The sequence below is a fragment of the Lepidochelys olivacea genome (assembly GCF_965140295.1).
Source record: "Lepidochelys olivacea isolate rLepOli2 genome assembly, chromosome: 11".
NCBI lineage: Eukaryota > Metazoa > Chordata > Testudines > Cheloniidae > Lepidochelys > Lepidochelys olivacea.
In genome coordinates this window covers 28,862,225-28,889,553 of record NC_140421.1, presented here as the reverse complement: position 1 = coordinate 28,889,553, position 27,329 = coordinate 28,862,225, and the positions used below count along the sequence as shown (strand labels likewise).

Here is a 27,329-nt window from a genome sequence, read left to right as displayed (position 1 = left end):
ATGGGTTTGGGATTCCGTTGAGCCGCTTTGATACTGAAGCACTTGGCTCCGAAGGATTTTTTCCTGATGGAGGCTGTCTTAGTAGCAAGAAAAGTAAAAGTGCATGATGCTTCAGCACCAACTGTCTCAGCATTGTTTTGTTACTTGCTCTGAGTGCTCTTTTGTCAAGTGTCCTAGAGTTCCACCTTGTTTTCCGTCTCATTCAGTTTCTATAGTGGACTGCTAAGAGGTAAAGATTAACATCCCCGTTGCTTTCCATCAGAGGAGTAACTCAACAAGGCTGTTTGTTCATCACAGCTCTAGAAGCCGTCTGGCTTTCAGCATCCTCTAGAAAAGCAAACTACTCCAATATAAAGGTGTCAATGAGCTGGACCATGGATGATTACTGTGCCACTGACAAGCTACATGAGCAGACAGAATAGTGTAATGGAACAAAATGTACCCAAAATCCACCACCTAGTGCACATATAGCAATAGAGAAATTTTTACTGCCTGGCCTTCATAGCTGCAAAAATCACACCTGGCAGAGCTATTCTACATAATGAACCAGCTTATCAACCTTTTCTAGACTCACTGAATTCATACCTTTAAGAGCTTAGAATAAAACATTAAACTTTCATGAGCATATCCGACTGCTTTGAGACCATTTACCAAAAAATGACTTTAAACTAACTCTCAGCTGTTTGGCTGTGACTGCTTTAAACTAAGCTGTTTGAATCTTCCTGAAGACTTTTTTTCATTGGTCATGTAGAAGGAGGATTTACAAGAACATTGTTTTATGAAAAAAAGCATACAACTGTGTGCCCTCATAACCAAGATATTCACATCTCTGGACCTGTCCACATTACAAGCATCGTATCAAAAGAAAAGGGCTTCAAATTTCCTCATAATAAACAAGTCCATTAACCAGATACTATATATAAGCTGGCAAAAACCATTGCAGTGCTTCTTCACCACAGTATTAAAGTTTTTTACTATAATGTTCATTTACCCCCTAAATAGGTCAAAATTAACAAGGTCATCAGGTGTTAATATGAAAGATTAATGTTTCTTGGACCCTAAAAGAGACAGTATATGCATAAAACAGCCTACTGAGGAGCAATCATGCTGCCCAGCAAAGTAATAAAACATTGGCGATTTCAAATTACATCTTAAATTTTTTGCTACTGCTTACTGTAGACTTCTGAGACAAATTCAAATGAAAAATGCAGTGCATATTTCAATCATCATCAAGCAGAAGCTATTCTGCTGCTAATGACTTAGCCAAGAAAAGCATTTTTAATAATCCAGGAAGTGGCAATAGTTATGCTACTCTTGAGAGATTTGCTGGAGGTTTTTCCTTTTTCATGAAAACTCAAAGCATGAGCAGCTAAAAACTTATTTTAGCTACCCCCCCCCATTATTTTAATACTGTAATGTATATTACATGGATTACTGCAAAGATATGCATTTATAAAAGGTCTTAATTCTAAACATGGAAAAATTTACAAGACAAATCAATTCTGCACCGATTTTCTGTCACCTAAAAATTTGCAGCTAAGACTTGGATCACAAAGGTCTACATGTCCTCTCCAAAGGAAGATTATTTTTGGTCTCTGATTCCTTATGTGCTTCTTTGACCCTGAAAAGGATCGATCACATCACAATACTATAGAGACTAGGGGTTGTCACACTGTCTGGAGTGGCTCACGAGCAAGAATATGAACCTCAGGGCAGACTGTTAACCCCCAAATGGTTAAGAGTTGTACACTTAGATTTCACCAAACAAGTAACAAATGTGAACTTCTCAGGCACCATAAAGCCTTAACATGGAGTCACAAACAGTCCCCTCGGGCACTGCACTCTATCTTGCCACTCAGGCAAGCTTGACTGTGATAGATGGTCACTTTACACCAAAGATGACAAAATATTCACATTACTCCCAGTCCCAAAGGACAAGTCCCTTCAAGACAATTTGCACCTTACATCTCACACCAAAGATAATGCTTGTAGCCAGTCCTACAGTATAAGGATTTATTAACCAGGAAAAAAAGAAGTTTTTTTTACAAGGTTAAAGGAGGTAAGCATACACATACAAATGAGTTACAGTCAGGTTTAAGAAGGTAATAGCAATTTCTACAGTAAGCAGACTCTGTATATCGTCTAGGGCTAACCCAGACAAACCAGGACACTCCTTGCATATGCTTGATGTTCATGTTATAGCTGGACAACTCTTGGTATTAGCTGAGCTGCTGGTTTTTTCCTTTTAAAAGCCTAAATTAACCTTGCTGCTATGACTGGGCATCTGAGCTATCCAAGGTAACAGGGACCCTCTCTTTCGCTTCTTGTGTTCCATTTTACTCAGAGAAATCTTCCATGACAGTATAATAGCTAATTCCTAAGCAGAAGCACTCATCTACCACCAACTGTATAGCTGATGGAGTCTTGGATACAAGACGCGCTACACAAATCACTTGGGTAGAGATGGAGGACAGTGGGCTAACCAATTAAACTAATGCACAGCAGGCTAGCGGGATGCCACACAAGCAGCATCTCCAGCCTGCAGAAGCCAGAGCTGATACTGATTTCTTTCCCCAGTCCCTTTATCCAAAGCTCCCTGAAACTTCATTGCAGTTTAACTTCTTTCTCTACAGCACAAGGATTCATTAGAGTTTCTGCTGTAATCAGCCTTATTTACTTCTCCTAAAGGTATACTGATGTCAGTGTGTTGTGTTGTATTGCAGAGGTAGCTGCAGACTAGTATGCATGCTGGAGATTGTCTAGGCCTCAAATTTACTCTTATCTTTTAAATCCAGGCTATTTAGACAGGGTAGCAATACTGCTCCACCAAATAAGACAGAACTGCAGCCTGTGATCCAACCAGGCTCTTGTATGTAATTTCAGAGACAATCAAACAGATTCAGTGGTGTTGTTTCCATTTGCTCTGTAGAAGAAGCTATGGGATCATTTGGTCTGGTGTAGAAAAGAGAAGAATCTTAACTCACTTGTGACATTACTACTATGAGGAAAGTTCCCAAATGATTTCAAGAAGTATCCACTTCATAGATGGAAGACTAAGATATAGGGACAAATTCAGCACTAGACTCCAGTTACATCAGTAGAGTTGCACTACCTCCCACATGGATTTAATTTGTCTAATTATATCAATTCTGCTATTACACCAATGAAACCAGACTGACTTCAGGCTTAATTGAGGGTTGCACAGATGTGATGGAGAAAAGCTCATCCAATGAGGGAGGTGGTGGGAATCCTTAATAGTTCAATTTATGAATACATCTGAAGGCACATTTGTGAATCAACTGAGTACTATACAAATAAGAACATTGGTTAAAAATGTAAAAAAAATTTATTAACGAGTGCTTGGATCTTAAACTATTTTCTGTTTAATGTAAAAAAGGAAACATTGCATTTGACTGACACTATTTGTGCAAGTGTAGGTTTACACCATGAAAAGATCTGAATTCAATATCAATATCTGTTTAATATACTAGAAAAAGGAATTGGTTCATCTTTAATATACTAAACATGCACACTCTTATATGTAAACAATACATACATTTTAAAAGTGTAGTCAACTTTAAGTGATCATTCTGATTTGTTTAAATCCAGTCAAACTGAACTGCTGATTTGCACATTTTACAGGATGTTAATTTTTTAAGTTATACAAATTAACTTGTAATCTGGAAATGAATCTGGGTTTTTTATACTTTTACAAGAGTTTGATACTCTAACAATCTTTACAAGCATTTTAATTACAGAATGCAACCAATATACATCTTAAAATATCCATACACTTCAAAGATGCAGGTGAAGCAAAATAAGACAGACAAATGAAATTCCAACACTTATGCCATTGTAGTTTAACTGTTTTGTAGACTCCTGATCCTTTCAAGAGATTAAGAAAAATGTTTTAAGAAGCTGAGCAGTTACATACATTACAAAGATGCAAAAAGCCATAAAAATAACTCCTGCAGTTCTTCAGTGAGGCACACTACTGCAGATACTAGAAACTGATTTTATATCTCTATTTACTATGTGAAAAGATTAGGCAATATTTTCTATACTTTAATGGCACAAAGTGGAGAAGTTTCCACACATTCTTAGTGAATTTTTTTTGTATAAACAGTAGTTGCAGCATATAGTTGCATTACTCCCAAGTAAAAACACTATCACGTGATTTAGGCTAAAGTTTTAGGTTGTTTACAAAACAAGGAGGGGATTTTATAAAGCTAATACGAAATGAAATATTTTGATTTTTTTTTTTTAAATCTAATTAAATATTTAAATAAATTGTTCTCTGCCGTGTTATAAACTAGTATTGTGTGAATGCTGGCAAACCAGAGTATAAAATTTACTAGACTAGCAAAAATCAATCTAGTTTTCACTACGTGGCCAAGTACAAGTTAAATAGCATGTACAGTGGAAAAAAAGTTAGTGGCCTTTATTATTAGCAACACTGTACATTTTAAACATATGGTTAAATTTATAAGTGTCATGTTTATCTGTACTCTGTAGTATAGCTGGAAGTGCAGATAAGAATGCTATTACTGTATAAAGGAATCAAAAAGTGTCATCCCAAGGATTTAAAACATTTTCAATTTGTAAGTATTTCTTCTTGTTTTAAGACAAATTCCCATTTTGCCTATATGGCATTTTCCCCTCCCCCCACTCTTAATGCAACTCAAGCAAACACCCTATAAATATGAACCCAAAGATTCGTTTATAAATCTGAAACATACAGTGAAAAGTAGACATTTCTATTTGAGATGTGAAATGTCATTCCACAGTGTTGTAAAAAAAGCAGACTGGACAGTTTATAGTAGTTTGTGTGTAGTAGTATGGTTCTGAAGCTAGCCTTCCATATGTGCATCTTGAACTGTTGAAGATCACCACCGACCCAGCATAGGATTCAAATGAGGCACCATACTATGGTGAGAGCTGCCACAATGCCATTCAGTATTGCCATACTATAGCCCATGTGGAAGGAATGCCCGGTCAGTCTCCTAGAGAGAGAAACAGAATGCTCATTAATACAACAAAAACAGTAAGAATCAGAACTCACAAGGAAATTACCCAAGGTATATTTAGAACCATAAAGGCCTTAAAGCAATAACTATTTAAGAGGATCGGAGAGTGACATCTAGGTCTACAATTCAAGACAGGCTTAGGATAGTGCGTGATTACGCACTATCTGATGGCTTTTCAGGGGGTTGGGACTATCAGAAGCAAATTAGATTCTGTTAGGCTCCTAGTGAATTTCTGCCCATATTCACAAAAACCTCATAACAAGCATCCTTGTTTACCTCTCTGCTCGGACTACAGAGAACTGATTGGGCATGAAGACTGAAATACACCTAATTTTAAGAAGCAAGTATCCTGGGGGTGTGCGTTTTTTTTTGTTGGGGTTTTTTTGGGGGGTGGGGGGAGGGGTGGGGATGAGACGCTTTGTTAACTAAAGTGTCCCTAAGCAATAACAGAAGACAAAACTGGGATAAGCAGAATTTTATCTACATTGAAACACATTCTAGGATTTCCAAGAAGCATCAGCAGATTAAGAATTCACCAAAACCATCTTTGCCAAAGAACAGCTTATACATCGTTGGCAGTATTTTTCAGCCTATCATACAAGTCCCATCTAAAGCTGAACCAAAGGAGAAGAAGAAAATTTGCATTAAACCAGGTCACCAAATATTGACAAAAACAGAAGTCTATAAATCCCTACCCCCACCACCCACTTTTCTGGCCAGCAGTAGTACGCTTATTACTACAAACCGGTAGCTCTGCAACCACTGGATCTTTCTAATTTACAAAGTACAGTTAATGCAAGCATTGTATAATATAACCAGAAATATATTCTGCCACAAAAGTCTAAGCTTTCATTTAAAATACACCTCTACCCTGATATAACGCGACCCGATATAACATGGGTTCGCATACAACGTGGTAAAGCAGGCCTCCCCCACAAGGGTCTGGGAGGCAGGAGCTGTGGGGGGGGCACTTTTGGGGGCCCTGCAGGCCCAGAGTGGTTTGGGTGATTAGCAGGGGGCCAGCAGCAGCCTGCTCCACTTCCCTTGCCCTGGCCGAGTCACTTGGGGGAGGGGTTTGGGGGAAGGGATCCCTCCAGCACTCACCAGCAGCGGCAGAAGCGGAGCAGCCCGGCCCCAGCCTGCTCCACTCCGCCAGTTCCCAACCATGGTGCACTGCTTCTCGCCACCGGTGAGTGCGGGGGGCTTCCTTTCCCCAATCTCCCCACACTCATTGGCAGCGGGAAGCGGAGTGCTGAGGCTGGGAGCTGGTGGAGTGGAGCGGGCTGGGGCCACATTGCTCCGCATCCCGCCGCTGCCAGTGAGTGCCTGTCAGAGGGCAGGGGTGTGTGAATAGGGGTCAGGACAGTCAGGGGACAGGGAGCAGGGGGGTTTGGTACGGGGTGGGGTCCTGGGGGGGTCGTCTCTGGAGGGTGAGGTCAGAGGACAAGGAGCGGGGGGGCCAAAGCAAGTTCAATATAATGCAGTTTCACATATAACGCGGTAAGATTTGTCGTCTCCCACGGACTGTGTTATATCGGGGTAGAGGTGTATGCTGTTATCTTTTATGGTTCTGAAGCTAGCCTTCCATATGTAAAGCTGTGCAGTGCTAACTGAGTCTACAAACTGAAACAGAAACTTCAAGGTATGAATGGCCCCTATTTGTCTCAATGTAACACTAACTCAAAAACTTGATAATGTAAAGTGACAATGATTTAACAGATGATCATTTTACCAGTTACATCCAGCTAACCTGTATATTCCTCACTGAGGGACTCAATGAAAGGTAATAGAGCTGTTTGTAGTTAAAGGCTGCTGGGATGGAAATTAGTGGTTTACCATCAACCATGCTCACTCTGGCTGGTGCAACAGCTGAGAGTGTTTGATAACAACCACGCTCTCTCCCTAAAACCCCACTCATTACAGCCACTTCTTATCCCTTACTGGGTGCCAGCAAATGCAAAAGCTCCCTCCCAGGGTGCACAAGCCTTTATTTAGCTTTTCCTCTGGCAGACAATATGCAGTATGAGTTATCAAGACAGTTCTATGGCACAATAAAAATTTAAAAATTTGAGCAGAGAATAAATTGAAACACTCCAAAATAAGCGATTCAGCAACACAAGGAATATAACCCACATGGTATTATTCTTTTCCACAGATAGTTAAGAACTCTGAATTTTGAAGCAGAAAACAAGCAGCCTCGGTGCAGAATTTAGGTCCAGCATGCTAGAGAGTAGCATGGAATAATTAAAATAGAAAACAATTTATTTTAGAGACTTAGAATATACTTAAGCATTTAGAAGTGTCAGGTTAGTACTTTGCAAAAACTCTAGTACAACACAAAGTGACAGTTCTATGTTAACTGCAGAAAATGTGTGGCTGTGTCAGGGTCAAATCTAAGCAAAGTATCCAAATTATAATACATCTCAGAACTAATTACTTTCCTTTTCTAATTGAACTAAGTCAAAGATCTACCTGCAACTGATCATATTTTCTGAAGATTTTATTTCAGGAAAACTTGATTTTGTCTCCTTAACAGGTTAACCTTGCCAAGCGCACTGCAAAAATTAAACAAAGCCTGAAGAGTCTATCAAATGCTTTCCAAAGTTCCTCTATCGTGCAATACCAAAACAAAAGATGCAAGGATGATAAATTATGACTATGTTAAAAGAATGCTGAAGTTGCACTGTAACTGAAAGGCATGAATTAAGGTTGCATGCACAGGTTTAATAATGTCCCCTGCACTTGCATTACAATACAGTCTACTTACACATTTTGTGTGGCACACACTGAGCAAAGCTCTGCAGCTCATCTCAGTAACTGCAATTTATTTATAAATGTAGTTATATTTCAGAGGTTAGTTGCACCTCTGTCAGCTTTCTGTTCTTTCAGAGCACCTGTCTCAGGTCTTGAGCCTCTTGCCCTTACCTGCCTCAGGATGGAATCTTACAATTCTACTCAGACTGGCATTTGGGTGCACTATCCTTGTACAACAACCCCTCATTACCAGGCAGGTCCACCTGTTTGAGCACCTACGTGATTCTTTGGGAATCTGTGACCAGCAATACTGACCATGAGCATTCTTAACACAAAGTGTTTTTACTTACCAGTTGAAACATCTCATTAGGGAGACAACAAGAATAAATACAGGCCAGAGAGACTGACTAGTCCAGTGGTTAGGGCACTCAACTGGGAGGCTCAGGTTCCAGTCCCTGCTCCAATTACCAGTTTGTTTGTTTTTTAAATTAACAGTGGAATAGCTCCAATAGGAGACACTGAGACCCACCCCAACCATACAACCTCGAATTACCCAATGGCCCAGTGATTAAGATACTCACCTAGGAAGACCTGGATTTAAGTCCCTGCTCCAAATTAGGCAGGGAGATCTGAACGCAGGTCTCCCACATCCTGAGCCAGTGCCCTAACCACTGGGCTACTGGCTATAAGGGAACTGGAACAACCACTACGACCTCCTGTTCTTCTTGAGAAAGAGCTTTTCTGGCTCAGGCGTTTACCTCCAGAAGAGGGTGCACGGCTGTGAATTCCAAGCTGTTAAGTGCCTCCCTGAAGCCCAGAGTTAGGTGATTAACTTCCTTTCAGGCAGGTGACTTAGGCCCCATCCCTCTCTTTGGCACTTCTTACTGCCTAGCTTAAGCAGCTCCACACTTGCATAGTGGTTTTAGTCAATCTTTCTTCGATGCCTAACTCCCCATGTGTTGTATGGAGCCTGGGCACCCAACTCTAGGCTGTGAGTTCCATAAGCTGGCAGGACAACTAAGCAGCCTATGAATTTGTCCTTAAGTTTTCATCAGAAAGTTCCTACCTCTCAGTCTCAAAGATTAATTGAATGCAAGCCCATACTATATAGTAGCGTCTTCTTATATTTACAAACAGTGCCCCTGCTACTGCTCACGGCTTGCCCATTCTGCGGTGAAAACAGACCACAGAGACTTTCCTGATGCTTATGAAGTTCCAGCTGCTGCAGTTAAAAAACAAACAAAAAATCCAATCGGAATAATTTTCACTCTCCTACTGAAGGACACCCCAAATGAAGACATAGATAGAAGGTAGCACTGACGCCCCCCTCCCCCACCCCAAGCAGCTGCTGGGAAGTCTCAAATGTAGACACCTACTAGTGAACGAATATTGGAAACTGAGCCCTATGTGGGGACCACAAACAGCACCCTAATACAAGTTCCAGCATGCTCTATTTGCAAGCAACTTGGGATGGTGAGGGGTAAGCATGGCTTTTCCCTGGACAAAGGAGGTTGTAGCCAATTAATTCACTGTATCACTCACATATTATCTTATATGTAGTCAATGTGTGATAAACAGATACAAGTAAAATAGGACTATGGGAGTAGAAGATAGACAATTAGGTATATAAGTAAAGCAAGGCTGTAATGCAAAGCCAACAGGCTAAAGCCTGTATGATTTCAGCTTAGCCACACTAGGCCTCAGGCTTAAGGAGGCTTGACATGAGTGGGTGACCTAAGACTAACCCTATGCCAATAAAACCACATGATTACTGTAAAGGATGGACCAATAGGTGATGTTACGGAAAATAAGTCACAATGTACCTGTCCACGCTGCAAGACACCCGATTGTAACATTATGGAAAGTTCTGTTCTGACCACAGGTTACTCTGGAAACAGGCTGACATAATCAGGGCACCTCAGAATTTATGGGGTGTAGAAGTACAGATAAGGAAAAGGTAGGCTGGAACTGTCATGCATATGCATAAGGAGTTAGGCATGGTCAGAACAAGATAAGAGATTCCCTGGTTGGGCTAAAGTGGGAAGACCCCAGCAGGAACCACCCCTCGATCAATGACAACCTGTTGAGAGACCCACTAGAATAATATCTTTGGGTATGTGAGTATGCTTACGACATTGGCTATTGCTTGTGCTCTCTCCACTTGTGTAGGTGTGTGCGTGTGTCTCTGTGTAACTTAAAATGCAAATGATTTTCTTTTATTTGTAACAATGTTTGCCGTCACTATTTGCTCTTTGTGTGCGCCACAGTATCTCCCAGTCTAAGAGAACCGTAAAAGTTAACTTTCACCCTATTAATCTGTAGCACCACAGGAGCTGAGCTAACTCCCTAGGGACACTATAGTTTAACCCAGGACTACCCAGTCAAATTTTAAATAGAGGCTATAGGCCCTTAAACCTGTTTAGTCCTCCGATATTTAGGCATCTGGCAAATTTTTCTATCCCCTTGTATAAGCGTGTGCACAGACACAGGCAAGGGAGTGGACAGGTAAGCAAGTGTGTCTATGTAAGACAGTGACATTGACAGACAAGGTAGAGAAGTGGGTGAAGAGGAAGATCTATTTTCGTGGGAAGAGACACAGCATATATGCTGGATGGCATCATGGAAGTTAAGCCGAGGATACTGTTCTGTATTAATGACTCCAAAACACCTACATCCAAATACTTGGCAGAGCCCTCACCTTTGCTGGTGTTGGTGGACAGAAACTTCAGTGGTGGAGCCTTGATTCACTGCAGTGAAGCGAGTGCCGTTATCACACATGCAGGCTGAGGTCAGATGAAATAAAAAAGTGCATGTCCAGATGCCCCAAGCCCTATTGCTGCTACTTTCACAAGCTTCCCTCTATCCCAATTAAGTCTCCTCCTATGCCCTGGAGATAAACTAGAGAGATTAAAGCATAAAACCCACTGGATGCAAGAACAGTGATTTTGGGAAGGTTGTACTCTTCTCCCCTTCAAGTTTTTGGAAGGTCAGGGTCACTTCTTAGGTTGTCCCTTCTCTTCTTCTCCCCCTACAAGCATAGCAGTGGGACCCCATTGACACACATCCTGGAAATATGTCTAACATGCAGGTGCTCAACTCCCTTCTCTGTCTGAGACAAGGCAGCACAGAGGAAAAAGTGCTGAGTCTGTGACGGTGCTCTGGTCCCCATGTTGTCCATATGGTGACTGAAACACAACAAGAAGAGGAATGCTGAACTTCTAGCAGGACTTCCATGAATGGGTAACTGCATTTTTGAGCCATGTTAATACAACAGTAGCTCATCACAAGCAAGAAATGACAATTTAAAAGTGGATGGACTAGAGTACATGCTGCTTCTTACAATGCAAAAGGAGATACATTACAAAAGCTTTTCATCACATTTAAGTATTTAAATCAAAAGATGAGAACAAGTATGAAAACATAGCATCAATAATTTTTAGTTTTGACATATTTTTGCATCAGTCCAAACTTTCTAAGACATCTTCCATTGTGTAATAAGCAATGCTGCATTATTGTTGAACAGTGCCAAATTCAAGACGGTGTATCAATAACACTTGGCACTGTCCAACTGATTTAATTTCCCATGTGACACCATATGGATTGCCAATCTGGTCTACACACTTGAATATCAGGGAAAAATACGTGACAAAAAAGCTCTGAGGTAATACAAAATCAAGTTTTTCCTCTATTCAATAAAGATTTCATAACTAGTGGTAGAAATAATAGATATTTAAAGTTAAAAGATTAAAGCAGATATTAAGCCAAATTCATATTGAACAGAAATACCTGAGATAGTGAACATATGGAAAAGTGCTTACTTGGCTCACATTTTCTACAATCAATTAACTTTTCTATTTATCTATTATTTCACTCTGCAGGCAATTCCCCAATGCAATTAAACATCATTTTGAGGACATCACATTTTAAGGATGGCATCTTCAGCAACTTGAACACAATACTCTTTTCAGATATAGAAAATTAACAACAACATTTTCCCATATGTGGAACCATTTTCCCAAGCTGCTAATTCTGTGCTATGTTTGCAAAAAAAGGTTAGGGGTAAAATTTTAAAAAGGGACTCCGTGACTTAGTAGTGTAAGTCCCAGTGACTTTCAGTGAGGTTTAGGAGCATAGGTCACTTATGAAAATGGAATTTAGGAAGTTTGAAAAATTTACCTTAAAAACTTTTTTCAAGGTGAAGTCTTTCCTTGCAGCATCTATCCTTATCCCATTACAATCTGTAAGACAATATTTTGCCACTGTCATCTAAATGTATCCATGACATTCCTATAACAGTCCTTCAATCAGATCATCAAAAATCATCTTAATTCAGGAGCAGTCTCTGTCACAGACACCCAGGAAATGGCAAAGATCAAACATCCCATTAGCTTTTCCCACTGCAATAGGTAAAGTTTCATGTAATGTGGCATATTTGATCTTGAAAAGCCAGAACATTTGCAACAATCTTGAAATGAGTACAAATCTTTTCCATTTTACTAATTAATTCTTCTACTGTAAAATTAAACATGGTCATGACTCCCGTTTTCTACCACTTCCTTAACTTTAGGCATAGGTGCATCAGACAGATTTGTACATCTGAGACTGAAAAATCACTAGACACCTACCACTCATTTGTAGGGTGGAAACTATTAGTCTACAGTTAGAATGAGAACCAAACCTCTGCAAATTCAACAAGGAAATCAAATGCCCAGCCTACCTTCCAGAAGTTACTAGATTCTAGTAAATCAAGCCCTCTCACACTTCATAACTCCACCAACTCACTTCTAGCCACTCCCCTTATCTTCTAGGCAGTTGTGTAACTTTAACACAGCAAAACGATTGTCTCAGCCTCCTTTTAATCTCTTAGACCACTTACAGTTTTCATGCGCATAGATTAAAACTAGAGCCCAATGATTCTAATATCAAAGAGCTTTCAAACAGGGTATGTTCACATGCATACTTTAGTATCAGAAATTCAAAAAGCAGAAACATTACCAGGCTGTCTTTTCAGGGAAAAGTTTTCCCAATTTCGTGTGCAAACCTGACCAAAGCTATCTCAACTCCAAAAAGAATAGACACAGACTAGCACAATTCTTCATATTTAAGGACGACTGTGTTAAATAAGGTATTGATAAGATCTCTTAATAGTGTCAGGCACACCTTATGTTTTAAAGAACTAAGATGGGCAACTGCATGAACTACAGATGATGGGCCTCAAGGAAACCAAGAGCATCCTTATCAAAAACCAGATGAGACTGTGAAAGCCCAGGACTAGCACATTACAAAGATTCAGAAGACTAGTCTGGAGCTGATCTAACTTGGATGTCAAAGCTCACAAAAGCGATTACCTGAAGGAACGAATACAACAAAGTAATGGTTAATGTTAAAGTAGTTCCTTGTCACATCTATTTGGGAGTATAACTTTTGGTCTTGATCATAGCTTTTGTTTACACACACAAAATCCATGCAAGGTAAGAATACAAGCAGCTTCTCATCTCTTCAATCAGAACTCTAGTTGCTTCAAATTGTGCATATGATCCTCAAAGTCCATGGCCTCCCAGCACAAGATAACAAGACAACTAATTTAAACTTAACATGCAAGCGTTAGGTTTCAGAGAAAACCCCAGTTAGTGGATTCGTATCATGATGCACTGAGAAATCAAGAAAACATACTCCAAAAAGTGAAATCAGAATCCATACCAATGCTATATTAGTCTTGTAGAAACAGCATACAATCTACCAAGCAATGAATTTCTCCTCCTGAAGGGGACAGCCTATGCTTAGTAATCAAGCTGAATTGCAGAAGTTCTTGCCTAATTTATTCTTTAGGGTTTGTTTGGTTTTTTTTAAACATTTCCCTCACACTAGATATGTAAACTAGACCAGCGGTTCTCAAACTGTGGGTCAGGACCCCAAAGTGAGTCATGACCCCATTTTAACAGGGTCGCGAGGGCTGGCTTAGACTTGCTGGGGCCAGGGCCAAAGCTGAAGCCCATGCCCCACCGCCTGGGGCCAAATCCAAAGCCTGAGGGGGCTTCCACCCTGGGCAGTGGGACTCAGGTTACAGACACTCTGTCTGGGGATGAAGCCCTTGGGCTTCAGCTTTGGCCTGGAGTGGTGGGGGTTGGGCTTTGGCCTACCCCTCCCCCCAGGGCAGCGGGGCTCAGGCTTTGGTGCCCCCTCCGGGGGTTATGTAGTAATTTGTTGTCAGAAGGGGGTCACAGTGCAATGCACTTTGAGAACCCCTGAACTAGACTGTAGTTTACAAGGACTTTTCTAAAAAAAAAAATGGGGGTTGGGGCAGAAACCTTGTAGGGTTGGTTCTTTTCAGTTTACAAAGAGTTTTTCCTTGGACATAAGTAAAATGTCCACAAATCATCTTTAATTTCTTTTCCTACTACTACCACTACCAACATTCTTGATTAAAAGAGTGTGGCTCTAGTGTCTTGTTGATTGCTTTGGCCTTTTTATTCTTGCACTTTCATCTTTAGCTTCATTATTTGTCCTTTCAATCATATTTCAGCCAAGCCGAGCTTAAGAGTTCTCACATACAGAAGATGTAAAACAAAATAGCAATCTTATTTTTTAAAAAACAAAACCCATCATTTCTGTCACCTCCTGTGTCTAAAGACTTCAAAGCTTTATAAAACATTTTTTCATGGTATTAAACTAGATACCATTTGTTTCTTTGATTTACCCTGGATCTCTTGAGGTTAATCTACCACAACTACTTCCCTTTTGTTTTCAAGGTTTGTTTTTAACCAATACTGCAGTGTTCATAGAAGGCAGGTGATAGTAAAAAACGGGATTACTTGTTTGATTAGTTCTTGGGTTTCAGAAATATATTTTATATCAGCAGTAAATAGAGAAATCCCGAATCCAAGCAGAGGCAAGGCATGGGGGGGCGGGGAGACAGGGTTACGTGCCACTACCCCTCCCTCATTTCTGCAAGCACAGAGCTGCACAGCCGAAAGAGGCTGTGTCTGGGCTCCACTGACTCTGCAGCTGAACGCCACATCCTGGGTCCTAGTGCCAGTCATCGTCCCCTTCTGTGTGCTGGGAGCCTTCCTGTTTTCTGTGCAAAAAGTGAATGCCCGTGATGGGGTTGGGTTATGGCAGGGTGGGAGGGGATAAGAGGCAGTGGGGATGGAACAGGGCAGGGGGATGGAGAAGAAAAGGGAATAGGGGAATCATGGGGCGGGGGAGGAGTGGTAGCCTGGCATGTGGCATCCCCTTGGCAGCAGCTGGGGCTCCCCCATTAATCAGGAGCATCAAACCCTCACCCTGACAACCCCACCCCACTACACCTGGAGCCTTCTGACAAGACCCCCCCCCCACTGATCTCCAACCAGCAGCACCTGGACCGCCACCCCATTAAGCTCCCCTCCCCCGACACCTGGACCCCTTCTCTATGAGTCCCCCACATGACCCCCTGCTAAGCCCCATCTCCCTACACACAGACCCCCCATGCTGAGACCCAGCCACCTTCACCTGGATCCCCTGGCGAGTCCCATTGTCCCTGCACGCAGAATACCCCAACGAGCCCCTGTGCATCCAGATCTCCCACTGAGCCACTTGTACCCAGATTGCCCCACAAAAAAACCTCCCACCCCACACATGGATCCATACTGCTGGGCTGAGCCTGCCCACCCACACCTGGTGCAAAGCCCCAGGATGTTTCTGGGGCAGAACCAGCCCTTGCCCTGTGTCAGGGTCAGATGCAGCCTCACTGCCATGTCTCTGTACTGGCAGAAGTGCAGGCTTCAGGGTGATCTCCCACCTCAATGCAGTCAGTGGCCTGTGCTCCCCACTGCCATGCTGGAGCCATTTATTTATTGACAAAGAAAATTCGCAGAATTTTAAAATATTGTGTGCATAGTTTTTGGCACAGGATTTTAATTTTTTTGGCAAAGAATTCCCTCAGGAGTAAATCCTGTGTGCAAGCAGCCACAATTCCTCCCAGCATTAATAGTAACAACTCCAGAACTGCTGGCTCCAAGGAGCAAAAGTCTAAATTTTTCAAAAGCATTTCAGATGCTTCCATTTTTCATTACCCCACCTGAGACACCAAGGGCCTGATTTTCCAAATGTGATGAGCACCAATAGTTTCAGTAGACTTTGCTGGAAGTTATGGACGTTTAGCACCACTGCAAACAGGGCCTTGTGTGTCTTAAGTCAAACACTCAGAGGCATCCAAGTGTATCAACTAAAAATTTAAGCTTAACTCAGCATGTAAAAAGTTTCTGGTGCTCAAAAATGAACATGTTTTTGTTATAACCACCCCTCTCTTTAGTTCTATTATAATCAGCCATATGACATCTGTTCATTAATTCATAGCTTGGAGAACCCTATTCCATGCAGTGGTGGCGCTCTAGAACTATAAAAGGAACAGTTAATATTGTATTCATTCTCAATTTCACAGTGCTTTAGGAAAGAAACTGTTTTATTCATTTATATGGAATACATGGGCTCAAAGAGTCAATGGTGTTAATATAACCCAGTTACTGTCCAACTTTAAACAGTTTTAAACAAGGTTTGGTATAGAGAGACCTCAGCCTGCTTAGTACCATGGCAAACATACCATTAAACATCCTTTTAATCTTTAATAACTGTTCTCTCTGTCTTAAAGCATTTTCAATGTAAAGTATTACAATAAGGCTTTCATTTTAACAACATCCCTTGTTCTTTCCTTTCCTTTTAGTTAGCGAGTTTTTAAGAGGAAAAAACCCCTTGGTTTACAGTCTCTTAGACAGTAATAACTGTCATTTTTGGGGAAAAGAGACGCTAGTTGTGACAGGTTGAAGCTGTCCTCCCTGCTGTTGTTTCCTAAGACTAACATACCAGAGGAAAGAGAAAAGAACAGCAACGACAGAAAATAAAGCTTGTCTCTGGTGCTGATTCTCACTTGCAACCTCACTGCTGGAAAAACATAGGCTGAGCACACGTCTATCAGCCACTCTGCGAGCTGGCAAACCCATAAGCCTTGGACTTCTAGGGCACTGCTTTTAGGATTTTTTTCTGGTCACAGGCATACAACAGTGTTGCAAAATATACCATCTTGGCTGACTAAGCCAGGCTCTTTGAGAAAGAAGGGAAAGGAGAGGCATAGGAAAGAAGAAATAAGGTAGGGAAGGAAAAGGACATGTGTTGGAAGGAAAGAGACACTCTCACATCCCAGGTGGTGTCTGGGATTCAGCTCGAGCCAGCAGAGGTAGTGATGTCATCTGGGGGACTCTCTCTGGCCCAGTCTTGTCAGGACATCTCTTAGGATCAGGATGACAAACGACTGGGGTCCCAGAAGACAGTGGGGGTGATGGCCATCACGGTAAAGCTTTTCTCCAAAAAAATCTCTCTTTAAGGACCTGGTAATGAGGTGCCACAAACCTCCTATAAGCACCCCCTTGTTCAACTGCATGTGCCTGCACTTTCTCTCTGCTTTGTGGTGAGTCTTCAACAACCCAGCCCTCCTGCCGAGTCATACACAGTCTGTATGTGAGCTAAAAATCAAACCCCTTCTGTGATACAAGTCCAACCAGGCCTATCTCAAAGCCCTCAGTAATGCCTCTACCTGCAGCCCTATTCCTGGGCTCACTCCTCAGTCAGTGCAGCAGGGCCTATCGTAGTACCATGGTCCAAACTGTCTGTTATCCCCTTCTGGGCTCTCTAAAATTGTCCCTGCTCTTCAAGCAGTCCTGGCCCTGGTATGGGGACATGTCCCCCAAGGCTCCCTCCCTGGAGATTCTTCATTTCTCTGGGCCTTTCTGGACCCAGCTCTTCAGCTGGGCCACTAAAAGAGTTCAGTTCTGCTTCTGGGCTGTATCAAAGTCCAGGTCACTTTCACCCAGTGGCTGGTGGGGTGAACTCAGGCCCGTCCTCTACTCCAGGTCCCAGCCTAGGGCCCTATAGATAGAAGCCGTCTGTCGTGTCCCTTCAACTAAGCCGCGTTGCTGCCACAGTTCCCTGGGCCACTTCCCTAGCTCATTCTTCACCCTCACCTCAGGGTCTGGGCCTGGCTGAGTCCCAGCAGCCAGCCTGGAACTCCTTCCTATCCCGTCCTCCCATCCCCTATCCCTGCTCTGTCTGAGGTCCTGTAGCTCCCTCAGCCAACCAGGGACACCATCCACACCCCTCCAGCTTTAGCAAGGAACTGATCTCTGCTCTGCACTGCAGCTCCTTTTATATAGGCCTGTTGGGCTGCTCCCTGCAGCCCATTTCTGACTGGCTGCATCCCATGCCACGACTCTAGGCCACTTGGAGGAGACTGGCCTTTTCTGGGGCATGGTGTGGCAGGGCCACGAGGCCTCCAGCAGGGGATCTCAGGGCCTAGTCCACTCCATCACAGACCCCAAAAGGGAGGGATGGACGGTGGAATCGCGTGTCCTCTCACTGGTTTGTCCACCAGTTAGGCCTAGTTTCTCACATACCAATTTCAGTTCACTATTTCTGGTCTCATCGTGGTCTTGTTTATTAGGCATAATCTTAACAATCCTTGAATTATATCAGTAGGCCTTTTTGTTTGGACTAATTTAGTCTCTTTTGCACATTATCCCATCAACATTGGTTATAGGTTATTACAAGTTCATAAAACATTACACTTTTTTTGTTTTTACACAGTTGAGCTCATGGTTTGGGTAAATCTGTAGGCCCAATTATTGCAACAAACTTAAAGTACTTATGATTCCTGAAGAAGAGTTCGGAGGAGTAACTAAAGAAGCTGCTTACACCACAAAAGAACCACAAGACTGGGGGTTAGGTGCTGGCCCTGTCCTCTAATCAGTCCCCTGAGCCTAGCTGCAAAAAAACGTTTTTTATGCTGTTACAAGCTTTCCAAGATAGAGTCTTACCCCCCCCCCAAAAAAAGGAAAAAAGTTAAAATCTTGCATCCAAACACCAGATTTCCCAAAATGTGTGAATTAAATCTGAAGTAATTTTTTTCCTGACAAAAAGGTATTTTACAATTACTACTGTATATAATATATACTTTAATAATTTTCTTTTCAGTATATAATGAGAAGTTCCTTAAATTTAGAGACTTTGGACCCAACCATTTTTATCTACACTGAAAAAAAACTATTTAAAACAATCATAATGAAGGAGTGATATTTAACAGTATTTTGCTAGGATTAAAAAGTTCTAAAATACACCTTTAAAGAGGTTTTTCCAACCAGGTGCATTTGATTTGGTTACTGAATTTCAAGGTGAATACACCCTGAAGCTCCACAGAGGAGACACTTAACACCCTTCGGGTATGGAAGCTATTTTGTGTGCAAGCACCCACCCTGCTGGCCACATTACAAAATGCATTGCTTTATCCGCCATTTTTTGAAATTGTGACATTTATGTGAATAAAGGTTGTAAAGTTCTCAGTCCAATTTAAAAGAGTAATGTGCCATCAAGATTTTTATTTTTACTTATATAAATAAAAAAATTAAAATATTTATGGTAAGTTGCTCTTTTTTACAGATTACTGTTAGAATCTATAAAATGAATTTAAATATATTTCCAACAATAAATTGTAAAAAAGTTTTAAACAAAACATGCAAATGAAGTTAACTCCATTCTAACTAGCTTAATGTTCCATAGTAACAAGAAAACCAGTTTTAACATTCCTTCCCCCGGTTCTGTATTTAAAAGCATAGATATACTAGTAGCGGACTTTCCATAATGAAAGCAGCAAAACATGTATATTTACCCTTTTAAACAAATAAGTCAATTAATATATGAAAGGGGAATATACTTAATCAGTAGTATAGTTCATTTCAAAACTGGAAACATTATGACCCAACATGAACACACAAAATATTGTCCTGGTATTCTATTATAAGGGCTGCTAATTTTATAAAGGATAAAAGACATGCTATATTAATAAGGTAGTCTTAGTCAGATATTTTAACATTAAAAATGATCAAACATTTGCCTCGCATCCTTTCATGATGCGTACAAAAAAATTAAAAAAAAGTGTGAGAGTGGTGTTTAGAGTAGCAGTTAAATAGGTATCTCTGTATTCTTCTGAAAACATGTCTTAACATTTTCCCCCATTATTGGCAAAAAAATTAAACAGTGAAGGAAATTTTTACCTGACAACTTACTTCACTGAAATTTTTTTTAAAAAGTCAATTCACACACACACACACAAAAAAATAAATAAAAATGCTGAGACACACCAACTCCAACACTTGTCAATTTCAAAAGAGAAGTTAGAATTGGTTACAGGTAATACACTTGCCATGAAGCTCCTCTGCTAATTTTTGGGGTTTTAGTCATATTTTCCTATTGTAAAATGCATCTTACATATTGCTGCATAAAAGACCCAACTAATAAAAACAGAGAAAGATTATTTTCTATAATTTCATTTGGATAAAACTCAGATTTCAGTTGTAACCGTAGATAAAAGTTTTCAGAAATAAGTGAATTTAAGTTCATTATGTCCATTTAAAGAAAGTCACAACTTAAACATTAAATATTCTAACTTGAAATACCGTATTTCCATATTTAACATAACATAAACCAGTCTACTTGGTTGTTAGATATTCTTTCTGTACATTAGAGAGTGTCTCTCAAGCAAACTTTCTAATTAAACGATTCAAAGGAATTTTGAAGCTCTTCTTGATTTGCAGCTGTGGCCTCAGCTTCTTGGGTTTAGACAGGATTTATTCACCATCACCATGAATGGGAGTCAGAGGATCAACAACAAAAACCAAGGGAGTACCTCAACTCCTGCCTCAAAGCAGGAAACTGAAGCAAGGCTGGGTATCAGTTTACAGCCCAGTTTTAAAACCTAAGTCTACTAGACATATTATTAAACAGTCAAACAGTTTTGGAAAGATCCAGAATCATTCTAATCTTAATACACTAGTTCTAGATTGGAATTGCTTATTTTATTGCTGCTTAAATTGCTACTAACAAAAATTAGAAATACTTGATAAACAAATTGGACTAGGCAGTAACTGAAGCAACTGTAAAACCTCTCTTTTTAAACTAAGTTCACCACAAGAGAAGTCAGAATCAGAAGTGTCTATTTACTTTGATGTATTTTCAGAGAGGAGCTCAAAGTTGAGATTCAACTATCTTAAAGTATGTATGTGAAAGGTCACATCATTCCAGTTTTAAAAACCTTTATTTGCAGTAACCAAGTTCATTTCCAAATGCCTATAAACTTATAAAAGTACAACCCAACTTCTTTCAAGTTTATTTTTGACTTAAAAACACAAGCTTAATCACATGAGACTCATAGTCTAGTCATAAAGTCATCTCTCATATTTCAGGTTACGTTTGAGGACTAGCTGGGTGCTACAGTAACACCTCAAATTTTGTCCCAAGTGTAATAACAAAAAAATAAATAAAAAGATCCATATATCCACACACACACACATAAATAAAATTTAAAATATGGATATGCAAGAGTCTCTTAAAATACTCAAAAATGTCTAATAATGTGTGGTTAGTTTGGTGTAGCCTGTTTAATAAGCCTGCTTCATTACAGAAATCCTTCATTCTCCTCTACCAGAGTACTACATCAACTTGCTTTACCATATCCATGGAGACTGCTTCACTTGATGTAAAGATGTGTATTAAAAACAAAATAGATTTCAGCAGACTACTTCCCATATAGGTAGTCAAAACAGCTACAGCTGGAGCAAACAGTACCCTCTCCTTTGACAGGCAAGACCAGCCTGTCTAATTTTAATTAGATTGGATATATATTTATTTTTTTAAATCTCTATTATTGGTACACTAAGGACTGGAATGCTTAATTTATCATCTAGTATTCACTAAGGGCAAGTCTACACTACAAAATTAAGTCAACCTAAATTATGCTGACATGTAGTCACCGCAGTAATTGAATCAGTTTAATATGGCCCCACTACGTTCCTTGGGTCAGTGGTGCATGTCCTCACCAGACACTCTTGCACCCATTTAACTGCCAGTTCCTGTGTCCTTCAGATCAGTTAAGGCACACTAAGAGAGCAACATGAAACTTGTACAGCCACTGCTCATATTGTATCTATTGTGTCTTGTGACTAGTTAGGCTGACAATTCAATCCTTGGAATTACATTTATTTTTTAATAAGTACTTACTTGAATCGTGCAGGTGAAAGTGGAGTCGGAGGAAACATTCCTGGTTCAAAGGAATCAAAATAAGTCACTGTCCAAGAAAAGCTGCAGCATGAGAGCCCTGTCATCAAGGCTAGAACGAACAGACCCCAAAATCCTTCACAGGGGATAAAGAAAAGTTTCTATAAGTATAACACTAAATTTGAGATGATTTTCCACAGAACACAGCTTTGCAATATAGCATAAGTGTTCTACATCCCTGAAACAAAATGGTATATTTCTAGTTTCTTTTTTATCTTAACCATATACCATTTAGAGAGACAAGGTGGGTGAGGTAATATCTTTTATTAGACCAACTTCTGTTGCTGTGAGAGAGACAAGCTTTTGAGCTTACACGGAGCTCTTCACCTGAACAACAGCTCTGTGTAAGCTCAAAAGCTTGTCTCTCTCACAGCAGAACAAACTGACCAAAAACCTTTGCAAAAGTTAAAGTTATGTGATTTAAACGGAATCTAAAATTGCTCTGTGTATTTAAGACTAGCTCCAGGCTTTAGACCCAGGGGGAGCGCCGAGACTCGAGCTACAAGAGGAGTGCAGTTTCAGCCCCAGTGCTCCCCATCTAGTTAAAGGCCTGAGCCTCCGGCTGAAACCCAGAGCAGACCCATGGGGAGCCCCAAGTTCCGGTGCCCCCCTGCAGGGCTAGAGCTGGGAATGGAGCCATAGGGCTGAAGCCCCAAGCCCCAGGACTACCCCAACGTCTAAATCCCTACCCCACAAGAGCACCAGGGCTCAGAAGCCCCAACCCCCACTCCCTGCCCAGAGCCCTCACCACCCCTACACCTGCAACCCCCACCCTTCCCCTGCTGAAGCCCATAAAGTCTTGTTCAGAATTATGGCACATTTCAGAGTTACGAATAATCTCCATTCCCAAAGTATTCATAACTCTTGAGGTTCTACTGTATGGCCATTCTTATGTTATGTTTAGGGCCCTACCAAATTCACGGAGCATGAAATCTGGTCTTTTGTGTGCTTTAACCCTATACTATGCAGATTTCACCGGGGAGACCAGCATTTCTCAAATTGGGGATTATGACCCAAAAAGAAGTTGGGGGGTGTCACAAAGTTATTTTAGGGTATTGCTACCCTTACTTCTGTGCTGCTTTCAGAGCTGGGTGGCCACAGAGTGATGGCAGCTGAGGGCCCAGCTCTGCAGGCAACAGCGCAGAAGTAGGGGTCGCAGTACCACAATGCCCCACCCCTCAATAACCGTACAACCCTCCTCCCACCCCCCCCACAACTGCTTTTTGGGTCAGGACCCCATCAATTACAACACAGTAAAATTTCAGGTTTAAATAGCTGAAATCATGAAAATCCCATAGCCATGAAATTGAACAAAATGGAACTTTAATTTGGCAGGGGTCTAGTTATGTTCTTAAGAATAAAGGACAAGGCACATGCATTCACTGCAAATCATTTTCAGTTAGTTATGACAGTAAATGCTCAACTTCCTCTCCTTACATCACCGACATTTTTAAATCAAGACAATATAACTTTCTCTGAGGAAAGTATCTACCAAATGTGAAAGAGCCAGTTGTGTGTTACCATAGAACAAATAAAACCGGCAGCTTTTTCATGCTTAGATTTCAGCCTTGGGGAATTATAAAAAAAAAAAACAAAAAAAACCACTCCCCTTCTACCTATGAGATAACGAATGTAAAATAATTTCTTCCATATTCCTATTTTTACAAATAATAAATGCAGAGAAATATGTGCTTAACATAAAAGTTCCATGTGAGCTCTACATGGATTGGGTTCTGGCTAGTCAAGGCACTCTCAATCACCTGCTACCAGTTATCCTCAGGAGAAGCCATCAAGTAGACATGCCCTAGCAATAAATGAACTGAGTGACAAGCTCCCCCGTTGTCCAAAGAACCTGAGCGTTTACTCAATATGGTTTTTATTTAAGACAAGGTGATTTTTAGCCTCCTTTAAGCTGCAGAAGCCCTGAAAGAAGCATATGAATGCATACCTAACAAGCCAGTTTCTATACCATCTTCATTCTTCTCCTTCTCAGAGCGCAAATCTACAGAGAGAGAAATCGGTTATGAAGCGTTTTCTAACAGCAATTGCAGAAAACACCAGCAGGTGCTCACTGTGCCGCGTCTACCCGCAAAGGGGATGGCCATCAGCGCTGGTTCTCCGAGTAGTCTGTCCTTAAAGAGGGCTGCAGAAACAGAAGTTACCAGTATCCCAAAGCGACACACCGCCAGGCCCGCGCCCCGGCAGCCGCAGCGCTGGGCTCGGACTGGCGAAACCTGGGTTCAATCCCCCCCCCCTCACAGAAACCACCTCCTCAGTGGCCGGGGAAAGACATCCCGGGGCCTCCGCTTCCCGGCTGCGAGCGGGACCGATCCTCCGCCAGGGCGGGGACCGCGGGCAAAAGGGGTCCCCTCACCTTTGAGCACGAGGCAACCGATGGCCAGGAGGAAGGCGAGGGCGGAGACGGCCAGCAGGCAGCACAGCACCGAGCAGGCCCGGGCCGGCCAACGTTTCCCTCCCGGCGGAGCCATCAACACGCCATTCCGCTTGTGAGACAGCGGCGGCAACGGGGCCCCGCCCTGGGACACAGAGACACCGCTCGCTGCCGCCTCCTCCTCCTCCTCCTCCCACAGCAGCTCGGCCTGCAGACTCCGAGCCACCCCTCCGCCCCCCAGCCAGGGCGTCCCGGGGGTCGCCCCCCGCCTGCTGAACCTGCCCAGCCGCCCGCTGTCGCCCACAGCCAACGACATGGCGCAGCCTGCGAGCCGCCCGGCCGGGAGGCGCGAAACACCGGCCACAGGCTCAGAGTCAGCCCGAGGCGCGGTTGCCCAAGTTGTCGCCTACTCCTCCTGCGTCACGAGGCACCTACCAACCCGACCGCCCGGAGGGGCGGATAGGAGAGACTAGAAGGAACTACTGACCCGGAACAGAAAAGACTGAACACGGCATGTACCAACTCATATCGCTGAACGGGAAGACAAGATAACGTCTGTAACAAGGCCCCTACCAACTCGCACTCGAAGGGTGGTTGAGGACCGCGCACGAGTATCACTGATAGCAGACTATAAGGCAAGCGTGCTTCTCGCCCCCCTCCTTAGGTGTCAGTGGTTCCTTCTAGCTTCCTTAGCCCCGCCTGCATCGCCCACGTGACCCCTTTCCCAGCGTTCCCTCCACTCATCCCCCCCCGCCGCCGCTGCTTCTTCCCCCTCGCGAGCTCCAGAGGCTAACGCGAGCAACCCTCGCGCGCCCTCTCCCCCGGTGAGCGACGGCCCCCAGCGCGCTCGACCGCCCTTTCTTTCCCCTTCCTCTAGCGGTGCGCGTCCCCTCGTCTGGTGCGGCCCCCTTCGCGCGCCCGATTCCGGCGCGACCCCTTTCTCTCCCGCTCCCCGCGGCGCGGGGCCTCTTTAGGCGCCCGATCCCGGCCAGGGTCTCCTCGTTCCTGCCTGCCGGACACCGCTAACGGTTTCGTGTACGGCTTCCGGGGGAGACTCCGCACGTCCATCCGTGTGCCGGGCTGGGCCGGGGGTCGCGATGTCGGGCGGGGACTCGGCGGCTGCCGCGGCCTCCCCTCAGCCGCTCCCCTTCTCCTTGCCGAAGCCCCCTCCCCTCATGCAGCTGACGCCGGGGGACGCCGTCCGCCCCGTTGCCTCCGCTACGGACCAATCGCCGAAGAGTTCCCGGTTGGGAGGCCGCCCGGATTGGCCGGGTGGGAAGCCTGTCAGCCTCCTGGCCCCACTGCTCCCGCCCCGCGGGGAGCCTGAGCCTCTGATGCCCTTTGGCCCCTCGTCGCGGCAGCAACTTAGGGGGAGGCTTCTTGGCAGGTGTGGCGGGGGGAGCCTCCTGAACCCCTCGATGAGGCCGGGCGGAGTGGATAGAGGATCCCTCATGGTAAGTGAAGGGTTAAACGCTGCAGAGGGGAGGGGGCGGGGACCTGCATGGCAGCGTCGCGGAGGGGAGGAGGGAGATGGCTCCCGGCTGCATCCTGGAGGGGGCACCTCTGTGGGCGTGTAACACCATGGGAGCAGCTCTGCTCGCTTTCCTGGGAGCCTGGGCTAGAGCCTGAAGGGAACCCAGAACAGCAGGAGCCTGGCGGCATCCCCTCGAGCCTTTCTTAGAAGCTCCTTCAGGGGAGTTACAGAGTCAGCTACAGTAGGAATAGTGAAGCGTGAGCCATGCACATGAGGACACTAATGCATCTCTAATGGCTCCTGCTGGAGAGAGGGGTTCCCTGTCGTTTTGTGGGCTGGCTTGTTCTCCCACTGAGCTCCTCTTAGACTGTAAGCTCTTTGGGGCAGGGACTCCAGCACTTCGTTTTGTGAAAAATGCCGCATGCATGGTGACCAAGGATTATAGTAACTTCTGAACTACTATATGGAAAATTGTGATTATCAGGAATTGAAAATCCTAGTGGCTAATGATCTAGAATCTGCTGTAGTTTTGGCCAAGTATATATATGGGGGGGGGGGGGGTTGTAAAAATCTTTCTTCTTCAAGGCACCAGGTGACCATATAAAGATCTGAAGCCTCAGATAGCACTAACACTACAGATAAATACTATCTATTATTGGAAAGCTGGGAATCCTTGACAAATTGTGAAATGTTGCAAATTCAAATCACACTTCTTTTATTATCCTTTGCTTTTATTACACTTGAAATTCAAAATATTAGTGACTGCTTTCTCAATAAACACTACAGTTAGAAACCATTATTTTGTATATCTGCAAGCTGAAATCCAAACTTTCAGTTAATATTTTCATTTTACAATACCAATTGATGTTATATTGGTAGCTAAGATAATGTTGGTATATTGAAAAAGGGAAATTTTTGCAGGATAGTCATCACTTTTAACTTATCTAAATAATTTTTCAGTATTTTAAAACCTTTCATATTTCCATAAACCATAGCTTTCCCCATTAAAGAGGATCTGCAAGGACCCATTGAAATTAAAGTACAAAAATAACGGAGAAACTGTCTGGTTATTCTTTCAATTTAACCAGTGTCTTCAATATTATGGAAGGAGGGAATCACAGTGGAGATGTCTCTTTATTTGTTTTATGTAACTAAAAAGAGATTTTTAAAGTTACCTTCCACTGCCAAAAATACTGAAAACTACTATTTTAATTATTAGATGTCACTTCTGCTTTAAAGCCAAAATAACTATGGTGGATCAGTACAAGATCAATCTTTTAAAATGTACTTCTATGATAAGATGGAGAAAATTTGATCACTGACCATATTCTGATCTATTTCTCTGTCTATTCTACTTTCTTTTAAGATTTTGAGTTTATCAGTTGTTTACTTGTTACTTTGACATCTTTTGATGAACATGCTAATAATTTGATGGATAAATCACTATGGAGGAAAGTGCCCTGTACAAAGTCAATTCCATACTGTTTCACATTCTTGTAGATCACAATTCTCTCCTCACCCTGGGTCTCCTAGTGCCAGTAGTATT

The 27,329-nt window shown here is 42.6% G+C and overlaps 2 protein-coding genes across 6 annotated transcripts in view; one reads left to right on the top strand and one right to left on the bottom strand.

Annotated features, from left to right (window-relative positions):
- Window positions 1-1,999: 1,999 nt before the first annotated feature.
- On the bottom strand, window positions 2,000-24,790 carry ARL6IP6 (ARF like GTPase 6 interacting protein 6). Of its 3 annotated transcripts, none has more exons than XR_014713643.1 (5): window positions 24,292-24,790; window positions 23,866-23,919; window positions 21,861-21,993; window positions 11,958-12,019; window positions 2,000-5,003 (listed from the first exon to the last, which is right to left on the bottom strand). XR_014713643.1 is itself a non-coding variant. In XM_084643831.1 (4 exons), exons 1-4 carry the CDS (start codon window positions 24,623-24,625, stop codon window positions 4,910-4,912), a joined length of 615 nt encoding a protein of 204 aa, XP_084499957.1. In that variant the 5' UTR covers window positions 24,626-24,790; the 3' UTR covers window positions 2,000-4,909. The 3 variants fall into 3 exon arrangements, 1 of the variants encoding a protein (XP_084499957.1); XR_014713644.1 differs by lacking the exon at window positions 2,000-5,003 and adding an exon at window positions 10,567-10,966; XM_084643831.1 differs by lacking the exon at window positions 11,958-12,019.
- A 7-nt stretch (window positions 24,791-24,797) lies between these two features.
- The window catches only part of PRPF40A (pre-mRNA processing factor 40 homolog A), a 45,440-nt gene continuing 42,908 nt past the window's right edge, over window positions 24,798-27,329 (top strand). For all 3 annotated transcript variants that reach the window (XM_084643830.1, XM_084643829.1, XM_084643828.1), the window contains exon 1: window positions 24,798-25,763. In XM_084643830.1, the coding sequence (XP_084499956.1) occupies window positions 25,407-25,763 (357 nt within the window). In that variant the 5' untranslated portion in view covers window positions 24,798-25,406. The remainder of the gene's footprint in view (window positions 25,764-27,329) is intronic.